Source organism: Excalfactoria chinensis, chromosome 1 (genome assembly GCF_039878825.1).
Source record: "Excalfactoria chinensis isolate bCotChi1 chromosome 1, bCotChi1.hap2, whole genome shotgun sequence".
NCBI classification, from domain to species: Eukaryota; Metazoa; Chordata; class Aves; order Galliformes; family Phasianidae; genus Excalfactoria; species Excalfactoria chinensis.
This window is the reverse complement of record NC_092825.1, coordinates 91,184,403-91,208,570: the sequence shown is the minus strand read 5'-3', so window position 1 is coordinate 91,208,570 and position 24,168 is coordinate 91,184,403. Positions and strand designations below refer to the sequence as shown.

The 24,168-nt window shown below is 35.4% G+C and overlaps 1 protein-coding gene across 2 annotated transcripts in view; it reads right to left on the bottom strand.

The window, feature by feature from the left end:
• ROBO1 (roundabout guidance receptor 1) overlaps positions 1 to 24,168 on the bottom strand; it is a 684,763-nt gene that overhangs the window by 584,121 nt on the left and 76,474 nt on the right. For both annotated transcript variants that reach the window (XM_072346085.1, XM_072346162.1), the window contains exon 2: positions 18,282 to 18,422. In XM_072346085.1, coding sequence (XP_072202186.1) covers positions 18,282 to 18,369 — 88 coding nt within the window. In that variant the 5' untranslated portion in view covers positions 18,370 to 18,422. The remainder of the gene's footprint in view (positions 1 to 18,281; positions 18,423 to 24,168) is intronic.

Below are 24,168 nucleotides of genomic sequence, written 5' to 3'. Positions count from 1 at the left end.
AAACAAACAAACAAAAAACAAGTATTGTGAAATATTTGGAATTTCTTGCTACCAATCAATTTCTCTCTCTGTCCTAACTATCTTTTTGTTTTGGGATGAGCTTCTCTGTACAAAACTCTTTTGTAAAATTCATGTAAAATTTTTCTACAAGGCAATCTACAATAATAACCATTGTCTCACTTCTTCTTGAACTTAAGATTTTATAATAGTTCTAACCCCTACACTAATTTACACAGTATATCACTAACTCCAAGTTCACTCCCTAATACAACTATTTCCAGAGGAATCCATTTAGAAATAGTTTATATGTGATCATGTGAGCATCATGATTCTGGCACATTTGTCTGAATGTACAGTAGTTGGCTGAGTTCCTTTAGTGTTTTAATGGAGAAGTATTAAAAATATACGTGACTTCAGAGGCTTGTAAGAAAACTTCAGTGGCTGTCTGACATGTCTGAATTGTATTTTGTGAGCAAAAAGGTCTCCCATAGTGGCATGCTGGAGGTTAATGCATGTCACCAGACATGTCACCACTCAGAGCTGAATCCTTTAGTTAATGTCCCTTTTACCTCCTTTTTCCCTTGGAAAGTAAATGGACTATTTCTAGGGCTCCATCTTCACCTTTTCTCTTGCCTTTGGACTACAGCTCGAATTCTCATACTGGAGCTGTTCATCATCAAATTTTCTCTTTGATAGCTAGTGAGCATATGCCAAAAATAATGCTATAGGGATATAAACTCTAGGACATCCATCACTTATTTTCTTCTCTATTTTGTTGCATTTCTTTAATCAATTTCACAAATGTATTTAGTAAACACTTCTCAGCTATTTATCTAGCTGTTCCCCCTTTCCCCTTGCTAGCCACCTCCACAATACTTTTATGCTGTGCTCTCATTATCACTGCTAAGTTCGGAGGAAAGGACTTCACAGTATGAGCAATCTGGTGTTCCTTTCAACAGAGGCTACAAGGACACCACTGTTTTGCAAAACATAACACATGAACGAGCTCTGCTCCTCAAAATCCATTCAGCTCATCACAAAAAAAAACAAAAAACAGATATTTCTTGATGGGCTTTATGTGGTTGTATGGCTTTCAGTCTTCAGCAGTTCCATTAATAACACATCAGTAGAAGCAATACTAAGTACCCCAAAATAAAAATGGAAAGAAAAAAGAAAGGATTGTATGGAAAAATAGTGATTGACAGATGATGAAATTGGTAGATTGTCAGTACTGAAAATCATCCACCTCTTTCTTTTCATTATCAGCATATTAATTAGGATTGCCACTTTCTTACTGAAATGAGAGTTTGAAATTTGATGACCATATGCTGCAATGTAATTTTCAGAAATCAACAAATAATACAGTATTTCATATCCTTAGGTATGGATACTTGCTGCTACAGCAAACAACTACACTGAATTACATCCTTAACATGGAGATTATATCAGAACCATATCTGTGTATCAAATCAGATATGTGTAAATTAAAGGGTTTTTTTCATTAATAGAGAAATAAAATCATTCTCGCAGAAATCTGTGTAATAAACAGTATCAAAGGAAGAGCAATAATATGTGTATTTTCATTATGCCTGCAATGCTGGGTGATGACATTGTCTATAATTCACAAAATATGTAAAAATGCAGGAGTAATAAAACACTGCCATCAACATCTTGAGTCATTAATCAGAAAATAAGGTGAATTTATGAGCAGCAATTAATCGTCAAGGATTGTAACCTCCACTGCTCCCACAGTAATTCCAAGGATACTTACATGTCTACTTTTATACACTAAGAGAAACAAAATATTTACAAAAACAAGTACAGAAATCTTAGATTTCCAAATGCCAATCTACTTTATCAAGCCACTGCGTTTCATAAAATATCATAGGCTTTTGATAATCCATATGAGAAAATATGAATAACTGTGAGAAGATTTAAATTTTCTTAATTCTGATTGGGAGTATAGGAGCAAAAAAGCAAGCTATCAAGAAATGAAAGTGTTGTGAGAGTTTGTTACCTGCATGTATGATTATGCAAACGCTATCTATAGGCCTCACAAATTGGAGAAATGGGATATGCTTGTAAATTGGAATATGAAGGTTTACTTTCACGCCTTTGAAATGAATAGATCAACATTTTAATCTCAAGCAGCCTGCTAGATGAGGAAAAGTACAAAGGAAGTACTTAAATTTAAATTAGTTTAATTAAATAGCTAAATAACTTAGTTATGTTGCTTCTATTATAAAAAGCACTTTTTCCATAACTTTATTTCTGCTCCTTTAAAAGTCTTTCCCTGGAGCAGCAGTCTAGACCTGGTCAGGCACATTCAATATATATATATATATGTATGTACCTATATAGATTTGTTTTAATTTTCATTCATTTTTACAATTATTGTTTATTTTTACAATAAGCAATAATAATTTTACAATTAAAAATATTTTTACTGAAAATGCCAGTGTCATTTAAAAAAAAAATGCAGCACGAAGCCACTTGAACTTGTAAAATTCTGGTTTCTTTTCTAACTACCATAAAGAAAATTTTGAAAATGCATCAAGTTTAACAGCAAAGGTTGATTCTTATCCCTACTCCCCTCTTCTCCAATGACAAATCTCTAAAAAGCTCCATATCTCACACACACAGTGTGCATAGTACCTTACACCAGCATTGCTTTTGTGATAGGCTGACATATTCTGCTCTCCAGTCCATTTTTTCTGAATTCTTCAGCCACCACCTTACTTAGAAAGGTGCCACTGGTTGTGGGGCTGCTTTGTAAAATAATCATGTTACTCATTGAGTTAAATCTGTAACACAAGTAAATATTTGTACAATCGATGTTCATGCAGTACACAGAGTAAAAATGTGTTAAAATATTAATGCTACTGAAGAAGACACATATAGAAACATATTTGGAAGAGACACAATGCTGTGGCTGAAGCACTCAAAACATAAACTTAAGTAAGTTTATGCTAAATTTTCTTTATGCAAAACTAGGATATCATACACATTTTTAAAAGAGCAAATTATAAAACTCACCATTTGGGAAATGACAGAGTAGCAGTTTAATCTAAAACCTCAACTACTTTCCATTCTTTTGTGCATGTAATATAGTAGAGCCTCTTGCATTTCATAAGCTGAACGTTAATCACAATATCTACCTGCAATGTTTCATTTTGTTGTCATCCTTAAAACTGTGAACTAATACTTTATTATTCACAGCAACTCTTGGAAATGAATTACTTCCTCTGGTCATTCATATGTTGGTCTTTTATTTATTTATTTGTTTGTTTGTTTATTTTTCCTACAGAAGGGAAGAAAAGTAGGCACAAAGAGCAATACTTCTCATTTTAAACACCTCTCTCTAAGACCATTAAAAATTATCCTCCAAAACTGACAGCTCAAAAACCTAGAGGATCTGAGGAGTGTAAATAAGAATTATCCGTATCAGAGCAAATAATGTAAAGGCTGCTTCATGGCTCTGGTACTGCTTTGTACATAGCATACATATTCCTGTTTCAACAGAAAATGAGAGAACACAGTTATCATTTTAGAGAGGGAAGCTGGAGTATTTGCCAAGAAAGCTCTTCAGCTGGAAGATCTGTAGATTAGAAAATGGACTTGATAAACTTGATCTAACATCAGACACTCACCAGGTATTATTACTGGTTCCTTCTTTAGTCAAGGCAGAGATATAAGTAATCAAGGAATAATTCAACCCACTTTAACCTTGTCTTCAGGGGGCCCAACCTCAGATACCTCCATTTAAAATGCCAGCTGAAATAAACTCAGAACCTTGTAACTACTCTCTAATTTATTTCCTTGTGCTTTACTTGGTTGAGCTTTTATGTTTCCTGAGATTGATTAGCTTTCAGGCACTGTGTCTGGAGTTTAAACTTTAGGCATAACTCTTCTTTCCCTTCTGAGACCAGACACACTCTGGTTCAGCTGCTGAAGCTCGTGACTCATGCTTCAAGATTTTCAGCAGTCCCTTCCAAGAGCGTGCTGAAGACTTCCCAAAGGGTTTCAAAATTCCTCATTTCTGACAGCACATTGTCCAAACAATGTAATGAAATATATTGCATTGCCATCGTCTCTTACTAATAATTCACAAATGCTTCTCTCCATTCTATGCTAGGGCTACAAGCCTTTTACACGCTTTAGTCTTGCTGCCACAATAAGCTGGGAAAACTAATTTTCCTGTAATATATCATCATTAGACCTTTCAAATCTGATGAAGACTGCCCTGCTACATCTAAACTATTGGACCCTTCACTGCTTCCTCAGTTTGATCATTACTTAATGCCAGCACTGAGAGTCTTTATATCAGGACATTAGTTTTCCTGGAAAGAAAACAGGAACTCGTGGGCTACTATACAGCCACAGTATTGTCTTGATCCTTGACTGGGATAATTGCAAGATGAACATGTGCATATCCATTGTTTAGTCTAGCAGCAGTTCAGTTGACAAAAGAGAATTAGCAGACACCAAGGATGGGATTTATTCAATCCAAGTTGAATCCAAACTATTTAGTAAAGGGAGACAATGGGCAACTACAAAGGGCAATCCCAACAACAGTGCATCTAGGATGCAGCAACTGTCTCTCCTTATTGAGTACAGCATATTCAGACCATAAGCAACCCAGTCAAATACAAGTTTCTAAAACATTAGATAGTTTGATGAAGCTCATGCAATGAAGAATACCAAGTGTCAGCACAGAGATGAAAAATGTTGCATGTTTCACAGAGGTTTAATGGGGCTGGACAGTGGGCTGGAGATTATAGCAACAGAAAATGTGCATAATCAGGATTTCTTGTTTTGAGAAGAAATGTGTAAACGTTCTTTCCTCTGTTTGCAAATATCTGTGTATTTCTTCAAGTTGTTTGTTTATTTGTTTGTTTTGTTTCTTTTTTTTTTCCATAATAAAATTGTTAGGTTGCCATTTCTGAACAGTTACATTCAAAGTTTTACATACAATAGTTCCGAAAATTGTGGGTATACAACTATCAATCTTTCCTCCCCAAAACCTGTAAACAAAGAAAATCAGACCTATGAATGAATAGATATGTTAGACTACAAAGCAGTGTAAGTGCAATTTATACTGCATTATTTTAACACTGTCTTAGCACACTATGCTCTTTATATGAACTTCAGATGTATTAAGAATAGTTTTTTCCCTTTACAGTATTATTTCTACTATTATAATAATGGAAAGGAATTGAAGCCTATCATCCAAAATACTCAAATTTTCCATAACTTTTATACAGATAAAATGAGACATTGAAGATATTATTTTCAAAGAATTTCTTACACACTAGTAATATTCTGCTGTGATGGGAAAAATTAATTATATCTAATTCTAATGGTGAATGTTCAGAGCTGCTCGAAAAAGGGGCCCCAAGAATCAAATTAGACAATTCACGAAATGAGGTGTGGACTTCTAATGAAGACTCTTTGCTCAGCACCAGTTTAGAAACCACTGACAGATGCATGGATGGACGTAATATAGCATATACAACAGGCAATATAACATTAGCAGTTCTTAATGCTAGCACCCTGGCTGCAGTCTGGAAGCACAACACACTCAGCACTGTATTACTGAAATATGATAAAAAAAGAAATTGCCCCTAAGAAGTAAATCTATAAAAACACAATCCTCTGTTCTATTATATCCTACCAATTCGATTGATTCTTCTAGGTATTTATGAAATCCCCTCTGAAATTCTCTCAGCAACTACTTCCCTCGTACCCTTCTTTATACCTTTCTGCACACTTTTTCCTGTCTTGCTCCTTCTCTGTCCTGCTTGCCATCTAGTTAGATCTATCTAAACCGAAATAAAAAGAGCACAAAAGACAATACCGTACATGCAAAGATATTTCAAGTATACATACAAAGTAATATTGCACACATTAGCATACCATTAAAAGCAGTTTTGACAATATGGACAACATGAAATTATATCTTTTACTAAACATGGTGTATGGGAAATTGGTAATCACAGCCTGAACCTCTGATTAATCAACTGAGGCAAGTGTTGGGTCAGCTGTGGGAGCACAGGTGAGAGTAATGTAGCTGTGCTCCCGGAAGGGGTGGAACTTGTCTCCACCTCCTCTAAGACCTCATTTAAGGGCTGACCCCCACTGAGGCAGCATCTCTTGGAGATTGCTCTTCAGTGAAGACTGCCCAGCTTCCTCAGACAGGCATCAACACTGGAGAGTTTTCCTTTGCATATAACCTTTGTATGTTTGCCATCATCTTTGTTAGCATCTTTATATTAGCCACCCTTACACATGGTAATATGACATAAATAGACCTTGAGTGTGAATGTTCTCAACTGACACAAAAGATTTCCATTCAGTTAAATAATGGTGATGAACTTTTCACAACCTAATCATTTATAATTGTTTCCCTGTTTTTCTTTTGCTATATAATCCATTCTCTGGCATTTCCTTGGCCAGTCCTTGACCATAAGGAATTAGAGAGTCTCAGAATAAAAGTATGCTCACCAGGGACTGATCATTAAGTCCCAAGAGTCATCTTAATATGAAAGTCAGAATGGCAGCTCTTTCTCCATACTTTGCCTCATAGTCTAAAGAAGGTAGAAATGCATATCCCTTCATACTATCCAATCCTGTAAAGCACAAACAGAACATCAAATCCAGACTTCCCACACTTAGGTTTTGCCTCCTGTTATTTCTGCTCCTACATTAGCAGCCATTCTGTACCAATCCCTCTGTTCTCTTCCTCTTATTCCTGTTATTGTCCCATGCTATTTTTTCCCTATCCAGAAATACATTAAAGATTAAAATGGGAAGATGAAGTCTTCATCAAAATCAAGTGATACTTTTTAAATTTGACATATCAGTTTATGAGCAAGTGCCCTGTGGCCCTTGAATGGAATTTGTTAAATTGGCTCATCAGTATTAAAATATTGCTTATGCTTTGCTATGTACATGAATTATCATCTATTATAATAAAGATTTCATGCAATCAGACTAGAAATAAGCACTTTTACTCTAGATTTTCCTTCAGTTTTAAATATATATATTTACAATAAAAAAAATATATTATTGCTGTAGTTGTGTACAATATTCTTGCTTCCACTCTTTCTTGGCAAGAGGATAGACGAGTCAATTCTAATGACAGGATTCTGACAGTTCTTCTGAATTATCAAAGCTGACTGTTCTGCAAATGCTGACCAAGGGATTTCCTTTATTTCTTGCAAGATGACTGTAATGTAGATTGATTGGACTTTCTCCAGTAATAGAAAGGTTAAATATTTTGAATGAGAGCTCAAAGCCAGTCTCGACACTGACAGAATGCCATCATAAGCTGTGACTGACCTTAAGCCATCCTTTTTCTCACTGTACTTAATTCCTTTGAAATACTTGATGATTCAGAATTTCCTGCTAAAGCATGCACAACTTTTTTTATAATGGTTCTTGTGGGGGTGGGGGGAGAAACACACAAAAAAACCCACCATCATGAAATCTTGCACAAAAAGGTGCAGTATGAAATAAAGATAGCAGACAGTGAAAGAACAGCAGATTGCAGTGTAATTTCAAGTTTCCAGGCTAGCTTTAAATAAGCTAGCTCAGGTCCTATAGGTAATTTAGCCAAGAGAGCAGAGAGCTCAATTTGGGTAAGCTGTGTGAATGCTGGAAAGGAATGAACCTGAAGTTAACATTTTGACCACTCTATACAGCAAACCCTTTCAAGGACACAGAAATTTTGAAAATGATATGATTTTCATATCATGATTTTTATCGTATCAAAAAATGATTTTAAAGAAATAGAAAATAAGCTAGGAAGGAAGGTAGACAGTAATCATCATTCCTATTTTTTCTGCATTTTTGGTTTTAACTTAGAATAATCTGTATTTTTTGAAAAATTTGGACAAAGTCCTAAGGGATTCAAGCATCAGTTTTGATCTGCGTATTTAAGACATATCAAAACTACTTCGTTAAAAGCAGATGCTAAAACAACAATAATACAAAGAATCTTTCTCCTCTGCAACAGCTCCAACTTAAAAGAAGAAAGAGAAACCAAAATGAATGGGCATGTTGCCAAACTGCTGACATTTTAGAACAGATGCTAACTTCTTTGTGCAATGTTGGTTGAAGCTAACCTAAAACTTACAGAAAAGCCAACTGTAAGCATGTGTGATAATAAACAGATGGTAATAGTTTGTAATGTCTAGTAATAAAAGCAAGTAATAAAAAAACAGGAAAGAAACAATCAGGAGCTAGAAAATAATGAATCTGTGTACAAGTTATCAGACAATAAATTAAAGAGGCAACTGAACACATGCAACCAAGCAATGATTTAGATATTATTTAGATCCTATACGCTCCAATTCCAAATGTCCCAGCAGTTCCTCAGCAGAAGATACAGTCATGAACATCCATAGGCTTTGGCCTCTTCATTCAGTTTAATTCTGAATTAGCACAATGCTTAGTCCTGATTTGATAGCTGGATGAAAGCCAGCTTATCAACTATCAACTGTAAATAAATCTGCACTTAGAGATGTAACAAGAGGAGATCGTGGAAACAGCATCACTGGAACATCACATTTTTCAAAATCATGTTTGTGTGCTACATGCCAAATCAGCAAAGAAGCTTAAATCTGAATCAGATTTCAAAAATGAAAATCTACACTTAACAACAAATATGATTAAGGGAAGGAAGACATGTTTAAACACTGAGTAATTCCAAAACATGCAAGTGATCAGTCCTGTGTTAGTGTGGTGCCAAATTTTTAGAGGAGAGAATGTAATAAAATATTTTTTACTGTACATGACTGAGAGAAGAACACATTGAGAGCAGCCCTGCAGAGAAGGAGTCGGAATTCCTGGTTGATGAAAAGCTGGACATTAGCCATCAGTGTGCTCTTGTAGCCCAGAAGGCCAACGGTATCCTGGGCTGCATTAAAAAAGGGGTGGCCAGCATGGAAAGGGAGGGGATTGACCCTCTCTACTCAGCTGTTGTGAGACCCCATCCAGAGTACTGCGTCCAGGCCTGGCACCTCCAGAACAGTAAAGATGTGGAGCTCTTGGAACAGATCCAGAGGAGGGCAATGAAGATGGTCACAGGGCTAGAGCACCTCTCCTATGAAGAAAGCTTTAGGGAGTTTGGGTTGTTTAGCTTGGATAAGAGAAGGCTCTAGGGAGACCTCATTGTGACCTTGAAGAAAGCTTATAAACAAGAGAGGGACTGACATTTTACACGGTCTGATAGTGATAGGATAAGGGGGAATGGCTTTAAGGTTCCATACAGCCTAGGCTATTCTATGACTCTGTGATTCTATGAAAATCTTAAAGTTTACACTTACAGATTTAACTCTGAAGATTCAGATGATGTACAGAGAACTGGGAACCGTTTAATCATACTTAATAGGGAGTGCAGTAAGTAAAAGAAACCCTGGAGGATATAAATGCAAATAAAAGAGAGAGAGGGGGAAGGAAAGAAACATAAACAGCAGTGCATCCCTTTGTCAGGTACCATTAGTTTCCTAGCTTCCTTTTTATTTTCATATATTAAAAGCATGACCTTGAAGGTCACATCAGCTTCATGTCAAAATGAAGTAGGCATAAACTTCAGTCATTTATGATCTAATTTATAAAGCAAGCTATAAATAATATCATTAAATTTTATCCATAGGGAGATGTTGGGGAGAAAAAAGAAAAAAAAAAAAAAAAAAGAAGAAGAAGAAGAAAAAAGCCTACAAAAATATAATTAAAGAAATATCTAAACGTAGAAGCTTAATAGTAAATGGCTAACCAGATGTGCTTCACAGCTCTGTTAAGGGGTCTTTTATCTTCATGGTAGCCTGTAAGAATGCCGTAAGCAGAAATCATTTGTAAAGGACAGGTGGTTTTTTGTTTTTATTTAACAGAGTAAATTTGGTTGACTGATTTGGAAGTAATGTACACACCATATTTGACATGCTATTTTGACTACCAACATGTAGGAAAAATACTTAAGCTGTTAATAACAAAAATATAAACTTGAAAAATAATGGAATAACTAGTCATTTACTCACTGCTGCACTGTTAACATGACAATGTATACAGTACAAATACCATAGATGTTAGTGTCAAACTAATTCAATAGCTAAGGATGAGTAAAAGCTTGAAATATGGCTTATTTGATTTCAACAGTTCCACTATGATTTAAAATTAAGATTAGACAGAAGGTAGGAATTTCCTGTGAATCTTGTGCAAAAATAAGGTGACAGTCCCTGAAAAAAGGATTTTTTTTTTTCCTATATATAGATGCAGGTTTATGTAAACTACTTTTTATCAAGGCAGAAATTGTACAGATATATTTGACACTTATTAAAATATTTAATAAAGCACCCCTAGGCACCATATTACACAGCACTAAAAATAAATTAGCAAGTATAGATAAGCCTGCAGAAATCCCTTGAGTAGCCATAAGTGTGAAAACATCCTTGTAAATTCTTACATTCTTCCGCTGATATGACTGAAATTAGTTTTATAATTGATGTTAAAGTCATTAAGTTGCTTAGAAGGTCTAACAGATTGATCACCTAAACAAAGATTAGATTCAATAGATACTATATCATTTTTCTCTGCACTTTTGCAACTGAAGACTGTTCTCAGGACAATTACGTAAATAATAATAATAATAATAATAATAATTTTTAAAAATCACTTATTTTTGTTTTAATTAATGTAGAACAATTTCAGGTCAAAATTCTACCATCTATGAATACATACATTCCTCATTAACATTCATGAAATTCCACAATTCAAGAGAATTCCTTCTTAGATTATGACACACAGACAGTAGCCTTGCTATGTGCTTTGGAGTGCCATGGAACCATGCAGACTATGTTTTTATGGTATATATAATGGCTGTGAGAGATTTTCACGGCCTGACTATGCCAGTCTGATAATTTTTGTATTTTTCTCTCTAACATATTTCTTCTCTAAAGCCTCAAGTAAGACTATTTGTGAAGAATACCAATAAAAGTTTCAGAATCCATACCACATGTTTACAAAGGCTTAAGCTAAGGCCAATGAAATCCCTATCAAAAGTATTTCCTTTTTTCTTAAGAGTCCAATTGTCACTGCTGACATTTTTTCTTCTTTATATTTGTTTCAGCAGACATCCTTTCCTTTTGAGATCAGTTTTGGAAAACATTCCTTTACTGCATTCAAAACAAGTAGAATATGTCTGTGCTTTGAAAATAATTGTAGATAATGGCTTCCAGGAGAAAAAAAGAAAAAAAGGAAAAAGAAAGAAAATGTCTCTGTGGTTACATCCTCAAAAAGTAAGACGGGGAAACAAATAACAGTGCCCTCTTGTTACATAAGTACAGAAACTGCTTATAAATTGGTCTACCTGCAGGCACAATAAGAGCAGCTGTAGCATGTAACCTCTATCAGTCATAATCTAGAACAGTGCCACTTTCTATTAACCAAGCAATAGAGGAACTAAAATTACTTATACTGGTCTATGCAAGTCACTCAGTTTGCTCCAGTGCATTTTGATGACTTAATTAGGAAGATGGTGCAGCACATGTGCTCTACTAGCCAGGTTCATCACAGAGGTCACATCATCAAAGCAGAATAGTTGCATGATGTACAGCTAGATTAAGAATACGGATTTCTTCCTTAAGAGTCTTGTAGCTTACTCTGCCTCTTTATTTATCTCCATATATTCAGACAATTAAATAAAGCATATTGCTTTATTTATTTCTTTTTAAATGCTACTAAAGGAGCCATTAATTGAAGTACATCTGGCAATCTTTTTATTTATTAAGACCCCAGTGTACACAGTGACAATCTCTGGAAGGCAAGGCATGTGCCAGATTTCTTTCCCTGCTTCAGCATTTGTCCTTTTTCAAGGTGTGATGTTTCTACTGGTAAAAATTCCAGACCTTTGTCTACATTCCCACCCTCTCTTCCCCCTCCCCAAACACAAAAAAATAAAAAATAAAAAAATAGGAAAAAACAAAGTGACACCACAAAGCATCAGAATGTGAAATAATCTGAGAATTCAAGTCATGGAATTCAAATATTTTGCAAAGATGACGTATTAACCTGCACTTCAAAGGACACTACATGAGACAGAATGTCTTCTCAGTCAGTTATCAATTGATAAATGCACATTCTTGTCTATATTTACAAATGTTTATACATATGCATAGGGATACACAAAAGGTTACAGTAAAAAAAAAAAAAAAAAAAAAAAAAAAAAAAAAGAACTAAAAAAGAGAAAAAAATTGTTATTTGTCTACCTCATAAAATATTTTTGCTGTAAAATTCATCTATGTAGGGGCTAAACAAATGGTATATATTCTATCTTTAGGTTTTTTTTTTTTTAAATCTGAGTTCTGTCTGCTTCAAGTTAATTGGATGCAAATGATAGAAACACATCTTTCCACAAGATCCTTAGCATCCTTAGCTTCTATGAGGCCTAACCTGACTACTTTCTCTGAATTTGATCACTGTTTACAAACTTGGAGGCACATATAAAAAAAATCACAATACATTATCATCCTTTGCTATGCATCACTTACAGATGCATTTATCAAAGTTGCAACAAAACATAATCACAAAGATGTAATTTATAGTCAATACTGATATACATTAAAGTCCGAAAATAAAATGAGAAAATGTGCACCAAAATATTTCTTGTCACTAGTTTGTCAATAGATCCTTTTGGTGATAGAAGGTATATGGCAGTAAGTCCCAGTGAATAAGGTGAATTTGAGCTAGCAGCATGCCTTTGCCAAGAGGAGGCTACCAACAATCTGGGATGCTTTCGTGAGAGCAAAAGCAGCAGGTCAAGTGGTGACTTGCTTAATCCAGCTGTCATTAGTGAGTCTGCACACGGAAGAATGAATCCATTCTTGAACTGTTTGCTCCAAGAGAGAAATAGAAAAATGGGGAAGAATACCCATGAGCCCCTAAGATGGTCGGCAGCTGAGGCATATGGAAAAACAGGGAGAGGTTAAGGAAGTTGGGTTGGTTTAGCATACAGATCTCTGAGGCAGGAGTCTAATTACAAACTTCAGCTACAGAAAGTCTTGTGGATGTGTGAGCCAGCCAGGCTTGTACAGTGAAGGACAAGAAGCAAAAGTCACAAACTGCAATACTAGAAGTTCCAACTCAATCTAAGGAGGGAGGAAAAATACACCAAAGTGCCCCAAAGAGGTTATGAAATTTCCATCCTAGAAGACACTCAGAACTCAGCTAGACAAGACCTTTCACAATCTGATTTAACTCAGTTGATAATACTGTTCTGAGCAAAAAAATCAGACCAGATGACCCCAGAAATGTGTTGAAACCTCTGTTTTTCTATGAATGAGCCTACTTACACACTTTCAATCTTACAAATATGTCTTTAATCAGAAGTAGCTAGAAGTTATCTTCATTTTGTCTCATATTTGACTAAAGAATAAGATGAATTGGAGACTCATATGTAAAATTCTGATTGTGTGAAATCATGTCTTTCTGACTTTAGAATTAATATTCCTCTGGGACTAAAAGACCTCTTCCTGAGAAGGCACAGATTTACACAAGTCATGAGGTTTTGGGATATCTATCTTTTCTCTTATTTCCCCACTGACCTACAAACTAGACTTTCCTGTCCAGGTAATGCTTACTGGCCCACCACAAAATAATTATGAACATCACTACTTTAAACTGATAAGAGTAATAAAATCAAAAGAAATGCCATCTTTTTAACTACCAGCTCAGCTGCTACATAACTCACTCAGAATGGGTGAAATCTATTCTCAAGTACTTTCCAGATGAAAGAATGCAAATCTATATCCTCTACTCTTTAAAAAGTATCAAGGGAGTACTGGTCATTCTTAATTTCCTTAGCTCAGTGAGTCCTTTACAGTTTCACAAACAGGGGCTTGTACAGAATTTGAATCCATTTTCCTTTGCCTCTGAGGCAGTGTCAAAAGACAGGCAGTAGTTAAATTGTAGATTAAGTGGGGCTGAACATTTCATATTTTTAATATTGCTCTCAGAAAAACCTGCAAAACCATAAAAGTAGGTACATTCTTCAACTGAACCATTCAATACCTTACTCAGATCATTGAAAGATTTATTTTGGATATCTAATTGAAATTTCATTCAGGCACTTTAAAACCATAGGAGAATGAATCTTTATGAAGCAGCAAATGGGGATCTTTCTGTCCTAGGAGCCATCTTTTCATGATGACTTCGCAGGTTATATGGAAACCACAATAACATAGAATTTCTTGTTAAAATATATCAAACACTTATAAACGCAGAGTACCATAATCAGATAATTTCAGCAGTTTGAAAAAAGCAGGTAACAAAGGACACCTCCAAATCGGTAAGCTGTATTACCTATCCAGAACACAGATTCTAAAGGAATGAAAAGTTAATTGATATTAAAAAGAAAACATGCCAAATGATATCCTTCAAGAGGCTGAACTAAATAGCTACTTATGTTAGTAAATTATGATCAACTTGACAAAAGCTCTCAACTATGAATTTTTAGATTCCAAAAACGACAACTTACTCCCTAGCATGGCTTTAAAGGACATTAAAAGATACATACTCTACTTAAACATTAGAGGTAGTGAAAAAATAAAAATTCCATTTATGAAAGCTTAATTATGATTAATAACTGTCTCATGTCAAAAGAGACAAGCTGTGAAAATAAAAGTTTTATTTGTAAGCTAAGAAGTGTTACAGAAAATGAGGTTTGCAATATATTCTTGTCTGCTCCACAGGAAGCAAAGTCCTGGGCTGGTTCTCTTTATGATTTCAGCAAGCTCCTATCATTATCAGGTAAGGTTGTAGGGTTTAAAACTTACACTGGTGAAACATTATTCTCTAATCTACATTCCATTGCATATATTTTACATATTATGCTTTATTATTTAACTCTATCTCCTAAGGGAAATCTATTTTGTGGAGGAAAAAAAACAAAACATTTAACATTTAAAAATCAAAATAGATGTCAGAAAAACAATCAATCCATTTTACTTGAAAATTAGGGATAACGGTATAACGTTAACGTTTACTCAAGCACTAGGAGATATGATTTGTAAATGATGGAGGTCTGTAACCTCAACCAAAATCTCGAAAAACATAACAAACAAAACAAACAAACAACAACAACAACAACAAAAAAAACCACCTGAACTCAAAATAACTTTTCTTCTCATCCTGCTCTCTCCAAGAATTCTCTTAGAACAAGTATATTGTTAAATCCATCATAAGCATTTAAAAAACTGTCGTTATAAGGTTTTACAAGGTTTTCTTTTTCCAGGTATCTCTATAAAACTCAAACATTGATCATTTCCCACAGATGTGGCACCAGTTCCACTTCAGATGGAGGATACTTTCACTTACACAGTACTATTGCCTTCTAAGGACCTGATCACAAGCCCAGACAGGTCCATGAGAAATACTTCTACTGCTTTTGCTACCAAATGACAAATCTGAAAAGGTTGTGCCCACCTCTATTAATTTAAACTGAAAACAAAACAAAAACAAACAAACAAAAAAGGAAAAAAACACAAACAAATAAACAACAACAACAAAAAAAACATAGTCCAATATCCAATTTAAATTATTCAAGACATTTTCTACCTGTGGGATTTGAAGTTCTTCTATTTGTTCTTGAGTATTTTTGACAATGTAGTAAATGGAAACTTTAAAACACTTCAATGACATAACTGAAAACATGGAGAAAAATGTAGGCATCCAAACATAATGAAGCATTACTTAATGCCATGTTTTCTTAGATCAGAGCACTTTAAAATCAACGATCAAGTTATTCAGCTTTTAAATATGCAGAGCAACTGGAAAGAAAATCACATCCTTCCATATAATGCTCAACTCCTGATTAAATAAAGATGTGCCAAGGCAGAGGTACTTTATGCCTCAGGAGACAGCCATAGTGGAACAGCGAGTGTATTTTAAATGTGAATTAGAGGTAAGATGTAATGACATGAGATGAAAGGCTGAGCCATGATTTTAATAAAGGGGGGAGATGGTACTTCCCTGTGGACCCCATATGCAAAAGAGTGAGACTCAACAAGAATATATGAAAAGATTCAGGAAAAAAGGCAATAAATGTTTCAAAGTTATAGGACCACCATTAAAATTCATCATATTTTACTGAAGTCAAGAATTCTGGTTCTGAGAGTTTGTCATCAGTAAGCCAGAACAATTCTTGATGCTGAGAAGTTGAGAGCTTGAAACAACAAAACTCCATTTTTAAAGTTTTTTTTTGGCAAGGGAAAAACTTAGCTAAAAATAATTAATTGAATGATTTCTGAAAGGATTTTTTTCTCACTGAAACAAAACAATGCAAAATAAAAAACACAATAAAGCAATTAGCAGTGCTATGATCTGACAAGTTTTATCTGTTTACTACTCTAAGCAGTCCACAGAAAAAGCTGTTATCTCCTCCTATACTGATGTATCTATCTGTATGTGTTTAAGAATACAGCAGAATTCCAAAGAAGCATTATTTCTCCCCCACAATTAAATGAACGGAAATGTTTCAGATTTTGCACAGGCCTCTTTCTTTGCAATTAAAAAACAAGGAGAGACAAGCTTTCAAGTAAGAAAAAGTCATGAAAAGAGCAACAATGAATGGGTTGAACTGCTTCAAGGAAAAAAAAAACACAACACAAAAAAACAACTCCATCCTATATTTGATCATTTGTGATAGTCACACTCCTGGCACCCTGCCAGCTAGGCTGAGCGCACTGACGTCTGGCTCAGGAAAAGCAATCTCCCGGTTCAAGCATTGGATCTTTGATGAAAATTACAAAGCGGGGACAAAATCAAAACGCTGTCTGAGATTTTATTCTGAAACTAATTTGATGGAAAAAGTAATACAATGCCAACAGCCTTTTTAGTAGCGCCTACAAAACTTGGACTAAATTGAAACCAATGCAAGTGGCTTGAGGTAGCTATCATGCAAATACATTTGGATCTGCAGGCGCTCCTTTTAAAAAGAGTGGTAGATGTCTTTCTGACAGGTAAATTGCTTTGAAATGATTTCTGAAGTCTGAGGTCAAACTTTTAAAATGATAATTTTAACTTGTATCTTACTTTATCCTGGAGTCTTTTTGCATCCCCTACATAATGCACTTGAATCCAACAAAATTAGATAGGAAAAAAAAAAACACACACACTCAACAAAAAACAGCATCAACTCACTTTCTTAATTTACATTCCATGAGCCACCACTCGTTATAGGTCAAGAAACCTTAGAAGGGAAAATCTTTTCCTTTCTTTTTATTGAGTTTAAACTAGTTGTTTTTGTATATGTGAAGAACAGTATAGGCAAAAAAAAAATCTGCATGCACAGTGTATTCAAGTTATAAATTCAGGCAGTACAGTCTCTACATTACTATTCAAATGCAAAATGGGAAAGAAAAATACCAGACCAAAAAATCAGTACGTTACTTTCATATTTTTGTTGTATGTCTACTGGTTCTTCCTACATTTACTGAAAGAGTGTACATTATTAGCAGTAACAATCAAAGTTTGCTTTTTCATTACAAATACTGAAAATAATTCAGAATGACTCAGAAGATGTTTTTACTGATTTATTCTAAAGAAAGAAAAAAAGAAAACCACACAGATTTTGTTTCCTGTACTTTGCTTCAACAACAAAACCACTGCATGCTACAGCTGAATGACACAAGTTACCTATTTTACCACCTTCCCTTTCAAGCTGGACAGCATTTTGCTGTTTTTTAAACATACTTATTACTTCTCTCTGTGCTAGTAAGACTTTCCACATACAGACGCTGGCATGATTACCAACGTGTAGAATTTCACTGAAGATGCAGCATTTCAGCTACTTCCCATTTGCAATGGCCTGCTGTTTTCCTTCTTCAGGAAGGTTCTCTATAGATTTCCTATTCTCTTTGATCTTCAAGTCAGTTTCTGCACTTTGTATTCTTCCCCCCTCCAACAGTACTAATCAAAGGAATGTTTTAATAGCCACCTTAATCTCTTCTTACTTTGATTTTCAGGCCAACCATTTATATATATATATATATATATATTGTCCTTTATTATCAAGACAAACAATTAATTGCAGGACAGACAAAACAGCACTTATTAAATTCTGCATTTTGATATGCAGATATGCTCAGAAGTTACTAAACTCACCTCCCCATGCACACATTAACATATGGAGAGAGTTTTATGCATATACATGCACATATTCACACTGACATCCTAAAAATGATTCTTAAAAATATGAACTTTATGTTTAAATAAAAGGTACCTACCTGGAATAAGCTGACCCAGTAAGTGATGACATCTGGAAAGGCTGCATGCAGCTACTATGACCAAAAAAGGATAATGTTTCCATTTCATGATGCGTCCTTCCTTGCATTACACCAGCTCAGCAGCACTAACGTAAATGTTACCTGCAGTGAGCAATGGAAATAAGAACAGATGAAATAATTATAAATTTAAGTTACTTCCAAATATTTTTACCTAGCATAACTGTGTCAAGTATACTGTTTTCAATACAGACAGACATAAAAGTAGAAAATGTCATTTTTTTCCTAACAACTAGAAAGCTATAAACTACAATCAAAAACGTATTAAATATCCTAACAGAAACAGCCAAACCCTAAAAAGTTGTTTTAAAGGTAGCATAAGGAGTTTCAATATATATTTTAAAGTGCCACATGTTATTTGGTTACTATTGAACTCAAGGTATCAAGAAATTTAACAAGATAGTTGCTTGTGTTTTAAAAATGCACTTCACCAGCATTTGGCTTTCTATAAAACCCAAGTTAAAACTACAACAATCCTCCTGTTATGATGTGGTGTTTTTGCTCAACAAGAACTATGGATAATTTTATCCATTAATAACTCCAGCTGTTAATGTATCTTTCTATTAAGTATGCATTATTAAGGGAAGAAACTTTTCAAGTGACTGGTAAAAAAACTGACTTTTACAGAAAAGAATATTTTGATTAAATGTGACTTTTAGACTTATTTTTCTGACCATAACCGTAGGCTGAGAAGTATTCACTATTCCACCAGAGTTCAGAAAAAATTTGTGCTCGCCATATTTTTTCTCTTGCTCATCAGCTATGTTAGTGCTCAGTACTTCTTGGCCAGAACTGCCCAAATGCCATTTATAGTATACCTGTCTGTACACAATGCTTTTTCTTTACAGGTTTCTGAATAACATGGTGTTTTTTAAATAATCGTAAGCTTCTAAAAACATATAAAGATTTTTAGACAACATTTGAATATGTACAATCTTAAAATAAATGCAATAGTTTTACTGCTTTACTTTTTTGCTTTGATAGGGTCCTTGATCTCAAATCAAAATAAAATGAGTGACCTTAATGATTTATGCACTGTATAATATCTCGGGCTCCGCATCAAGTTCCTGGTGACAAGAGATGACATTTCATGTATTTGTCAAGTTACTAGACAAACATAACTGCTTTATCTCAACTAAAAATTAAAGACCGCTGAACATAATTGGAACTCAGAGGTAGGCTGGTGGATGAATTCCACCAAAAAATAACTATTCTGGACCTTGATACACCACACCTCCACTTATTTCTCTCTCCTTGTATTTGTTCCCCTTGCAGCTGAGAACACATGCACTGAGATGAGAAATTTGTATTATGATTCCTAAATGCCAGCTGACAAAATCATAACAGAGCTATGAAAGTAGAAAGAAGGAATAGCCAGGCTCTTTTCATTGGTGCCCAGCACCAGGACAAGTTAGCCTTCTTTGTTGGAGCCTTGCGTGCCCCAACAGTGTTCCTATATTCCTCTTTAGTGGCCAGATACCTTTTCCATTTTCCACAGACTTTCTTCTTCCATTTCAGTTTTTCCAAGAGCTCCTTGCTCATCCATGAATGTCTCCTGGCACCTTTTCCTGATTTCTTGCACTTAGGGATGCACAGATCTTGAACTTGGAATAAGTGGTGGTTGAATGTCAATCAGCCTTCTTGAGGCCCCTTACCTTCCAATGATCCAACCCATGAAATGTCTCCAAGTAGGCTGCTTAAGAGTTAGCTCTCCTGAAGTCTGGAGTTGCAATCCTACTTATTGCTTTGTTTCTTCCATGTACGATCCAGGACTACACTATCTCCTCATCCCTGCCTCATCCAAGGATGCCCCCGACATTATGTTCAACCTCTACTACCATACCACCTACATCTGCCTTGGATATCATGGGTCATTAATAACAGAAGAGGTATTAATTCCAGAGTAACCCTAGTATTTTTAAATTCTATTTATATTATGTTTTGTCATAATAAATTTTGACTATAATAATTGAGTTAAATATTCTTGTTCTACTCTTCAATTAGTCTTTCAGTGTCTGAACTACAAAACTAATATTGTAGAACAAGGACTGGCACTAATTAGGTGTTGCCACTGACAGAAGGATGCACTAGCCATATAAACTTCAGCTGGCCTGAGGCCTTACATAACACCATACTAAATGACTGCAGATCTGCTCCAGAATGTGCAAAAGAAGGTTAAAGTGCAATGTGTTGTCCATGCTACACAATGAAGATAAACACTGTTTCTTCTATGACATTATAATCATTAAAGAATCAATGGCAAATTAAACTGCACAAACCCAGAGGAGAAAGAAGCACTATTGTAAATTAAGAGAAAGAGTCTAATCAATTATTTTCTACCAATTCCAAGCATACTGCTATTTATCACTACAGTCAGCACAGCATGCAGCAGCAGAAGTAAAGACATCAAGTCACAACAACAACAACAACAACAAAAACCCAAAAAAACAATGCTGGTTTTCTCTCTCCTCCTCTCTCCTTTATTTTTTAATCATTTTCCCTCAAAGCCACTTAAACAGCAATTTGACTATGTTTTTTTTCTCAGAAATAGTAAGCAACTCATTAAGACTAGATTTTCACAGGATTCTGAGTTGAAGAAAAGGACACAGAAGTCAAGCAAGTAACATTTTAACTTATAAAAAATAATTTTATATTATTTTTATGAGATTTACAATCTTTGGTAAATATTATGCTGAAGAAGATAGTTTAAATCTGTGTGCCCCCGGTGGCACAGTGGTATAAAGTGCTGCTTGCGGCACCGGAGGGCCCGGGTTCGAATCCCCCCTGTGGCGCAGGGGGTAGAAGTGCCGCTTCGCTACACAGAGGGCTCGAAACCCAGGAGTTGGACTCGATGATCTCTAAGGTCCCTTTCAACTTGCACGATACTATGATACTATGATACTATGAAATACAAGATGAATCTGAAGTCTTATATGCTATGTACCCAAAGTCCATTCTGGAGTCAACTGACAAAAATCTACTGAAGATATAAAAAAAAGAAACTCTTTCTGAAGCAAAATATACTACTTTTGAATGCAAGTTATTTTTAAAACTCTTCATTCGTTGTTAGGCCTGCTGATATTAAATTGAGCTTCTCGGTCATTCAGTCCTTTTCCTGAGAATTCCATATGTCTATTAGTCAGGCTCCAGCTATCTCATCAGTTGTGCTAACACTACATTTTGAGCTTACTCCTCCTCTGCTTTATCATCATTCAGGTTACCTATCACTGAAATTAAGAAATTCACACTACTATTTTAAATATCCCATCTTTGTTAAAAATGAATTTATTTGGAGTTCTAACAAGATGAGAAAGAATTAATGCCATAGGTTGTTTCCATTTAGGGATTTAGGAGCAAGAATGAAAAAAAAAAAAAAAAAAAAAAAAAAAAAAAAAAAAGAGAGAGAGAGAGAGAGAGAGAAAAAAAAAAAAAAAAAGGAAAAGAAAAAGAAATGTCCAAATTTGTCCACTGAATTCTACTGAGAGTCTGGAACAGAAACCCAAACATCAGTATCAGCCTGACAAACGTTATAGTATGTGACATAAGATGTAGTGTAAATCATAAATACATACTACTGAGCTGCCTGCACATGAAACCTCTGTGTGAAGAGTCAAACATATGACAAAAAAAATCTTTTTCCTCCCACCAGTCTCATAAGTAATCTCCCTACCAGAAGCTCTGCTAATCTGTAATGTTTCCTTCACTTCTCAGGCTAAACAAACTGAGATAAATTTTGAACAACAGCTTTAACAAAAGCATTTCCTCAGAGAGGAGTCCATAAGTGAGACAGCAAGCAATAGGACATGCTTTCTACAGAAGGAATCAATATATTCATCATTCAGTAGATGTGCAATGCAACGTATGATGCACGACCTGGAACGTGTCAAAAAGCAAGTGTGAAGAGAAAGTAAAGTAAATAATAATAATAATGATAATAAAATAAAGACAAAAATATCATCCAAAGAAAACAGCGATTTACAAAAAGACAGTGTCCAAATGTGTAAGAATGGGATTAGGAAAACCCACAGAGACCTGCAGGGTTTTCTGGTAAGGTTTGTAAAGAGCAACAAGAATGGATTCCACAAGTACTTAAGAATCAGGAAAATAAGGCCTGCTGCTAAAAGGGGTGACAAAGAATGAAGAAAATGAGCATGTACTCTACAACCTCTTTTGCTTAAATTTTTGTTGGAAAGATTAGCCTTCACAAATTCTCGGCCCCTGAGATTAGAAGGGACTAAGGAATACTTGCCCTCTGTAGAAAAGGGTCAGATTAGGGATCATTTAACATGAACACATCCCTGGGACATGATAGGATTAAAATGTGTGAGCCAAAGGAGTTAACCAGTGTCACTGCAAGGCTACTCATGATTAGCTTTGGAAGGTCATGACAATCAAAAGAAGATTCTTGAGAACTGGAAGACTGCAAAAGTTCCTTATATCTTCAAGATGGAAGACCCAGAGCCAGTCAGATTCACCTCTGATCTCTGAGAAGGTGATGGATCAAGCTACTCTGGAGACTTGGAGGTCCCGGTGGACAGCTGCACAGAAGGCCAAAGTAACTTGTGCTGTTCTGCAAAAGAGTGTAACCAGCAGGTCAAGGGATGTGATCGTTCCCATCTGCTCTGCACTGGTTACACTAGGTATGGAGAACTGGGTCCAGCACTGGCTCCTAATTGCAAGACTCACACAGACTTGGTGGAGCAAATCCAGTAAAGATGACCAAGAGACTGAAGCATCTGTTGCTTGGGAGGAGGCTGCGAGAGATGGGACTTTTCAGCCCCGGGAGAGAATGCACTGGGGGATCTGATCCATGTTTATAAAGATCTGACTGGAAGGAATGAAAAAAAATGCAGATTGAAACATGGAAAATTCCATTTAAAAATAAGAAAACATACTTCTACCACGAGGGTAACTGGGCAGTGGAACAAGGTGCCCAAAAACATGCAGAGTCTCCTTCTTTGAGATTACACAAAACCTGACTGGTTGCACACCATGAAAACCCTCTCTAGCTGACCTTGACCTAAACAGGGCTGGAACAGGCAGTCCCCAGAGGTGGCTTTCAGCCTACTGCTGCACTGCTCAGAAATCACAGCACCAAAATCAACAGTCAATATACTGTCTCAGGAAATGCTGTAGTAAAATAAAACATAAAATAAAAGAAAAATGTCAAAGAAAATTAATCACAATGTCCTCAGGGTGGACTGTCTAGAAAAGATATCAACATCAAGCAGCCTGGGAGCAGAGACTGACAGAATGGAGCTACTATGTTAGGCATGTGTTTCAGGACAAACACTAGGAAAAATAATTTGTCCTGTAAACAGTCCTCAATGCATGGTCAAAAATGGACAGCTGGTTTGTGATGAGAGTTTTGTTTGGAATAACCTCTTGATTCCACAGGTAACCAGAAAATACAGTTAAAGAGAAAATACAAAATGCAGTGTCCTGTCATCTCGGTAGTTCATATATTCAGGCTGATTATTCCCCTGAAATGCAACAATCAGTTTTAACTTGCAAACTACTCTCTTGCACAGACTTGCAGTATTTTATGTTTTGTCCTCTATTTTATATTCAGCTACTCATGGGGGAGATAACTGGTGAGACTCAGCAGTGAATTCATTGGACAAAACTTTCCTCAACTCCTAAAGGTGATTTCATTCTGTTGATGAGCCTTCTTTATTGAAACTGCTGATATAGTAAAAAGCTGCTGAAAGAAAGAAGACATATGTATCCTCACATACAAGAAGCCATATAAGAAAGCAAGACAGAATATAAATATAAATAAATATTTTACAGTTGAGGGTACTGCTTGTGTGCCTTCTTGTTGGAGAAG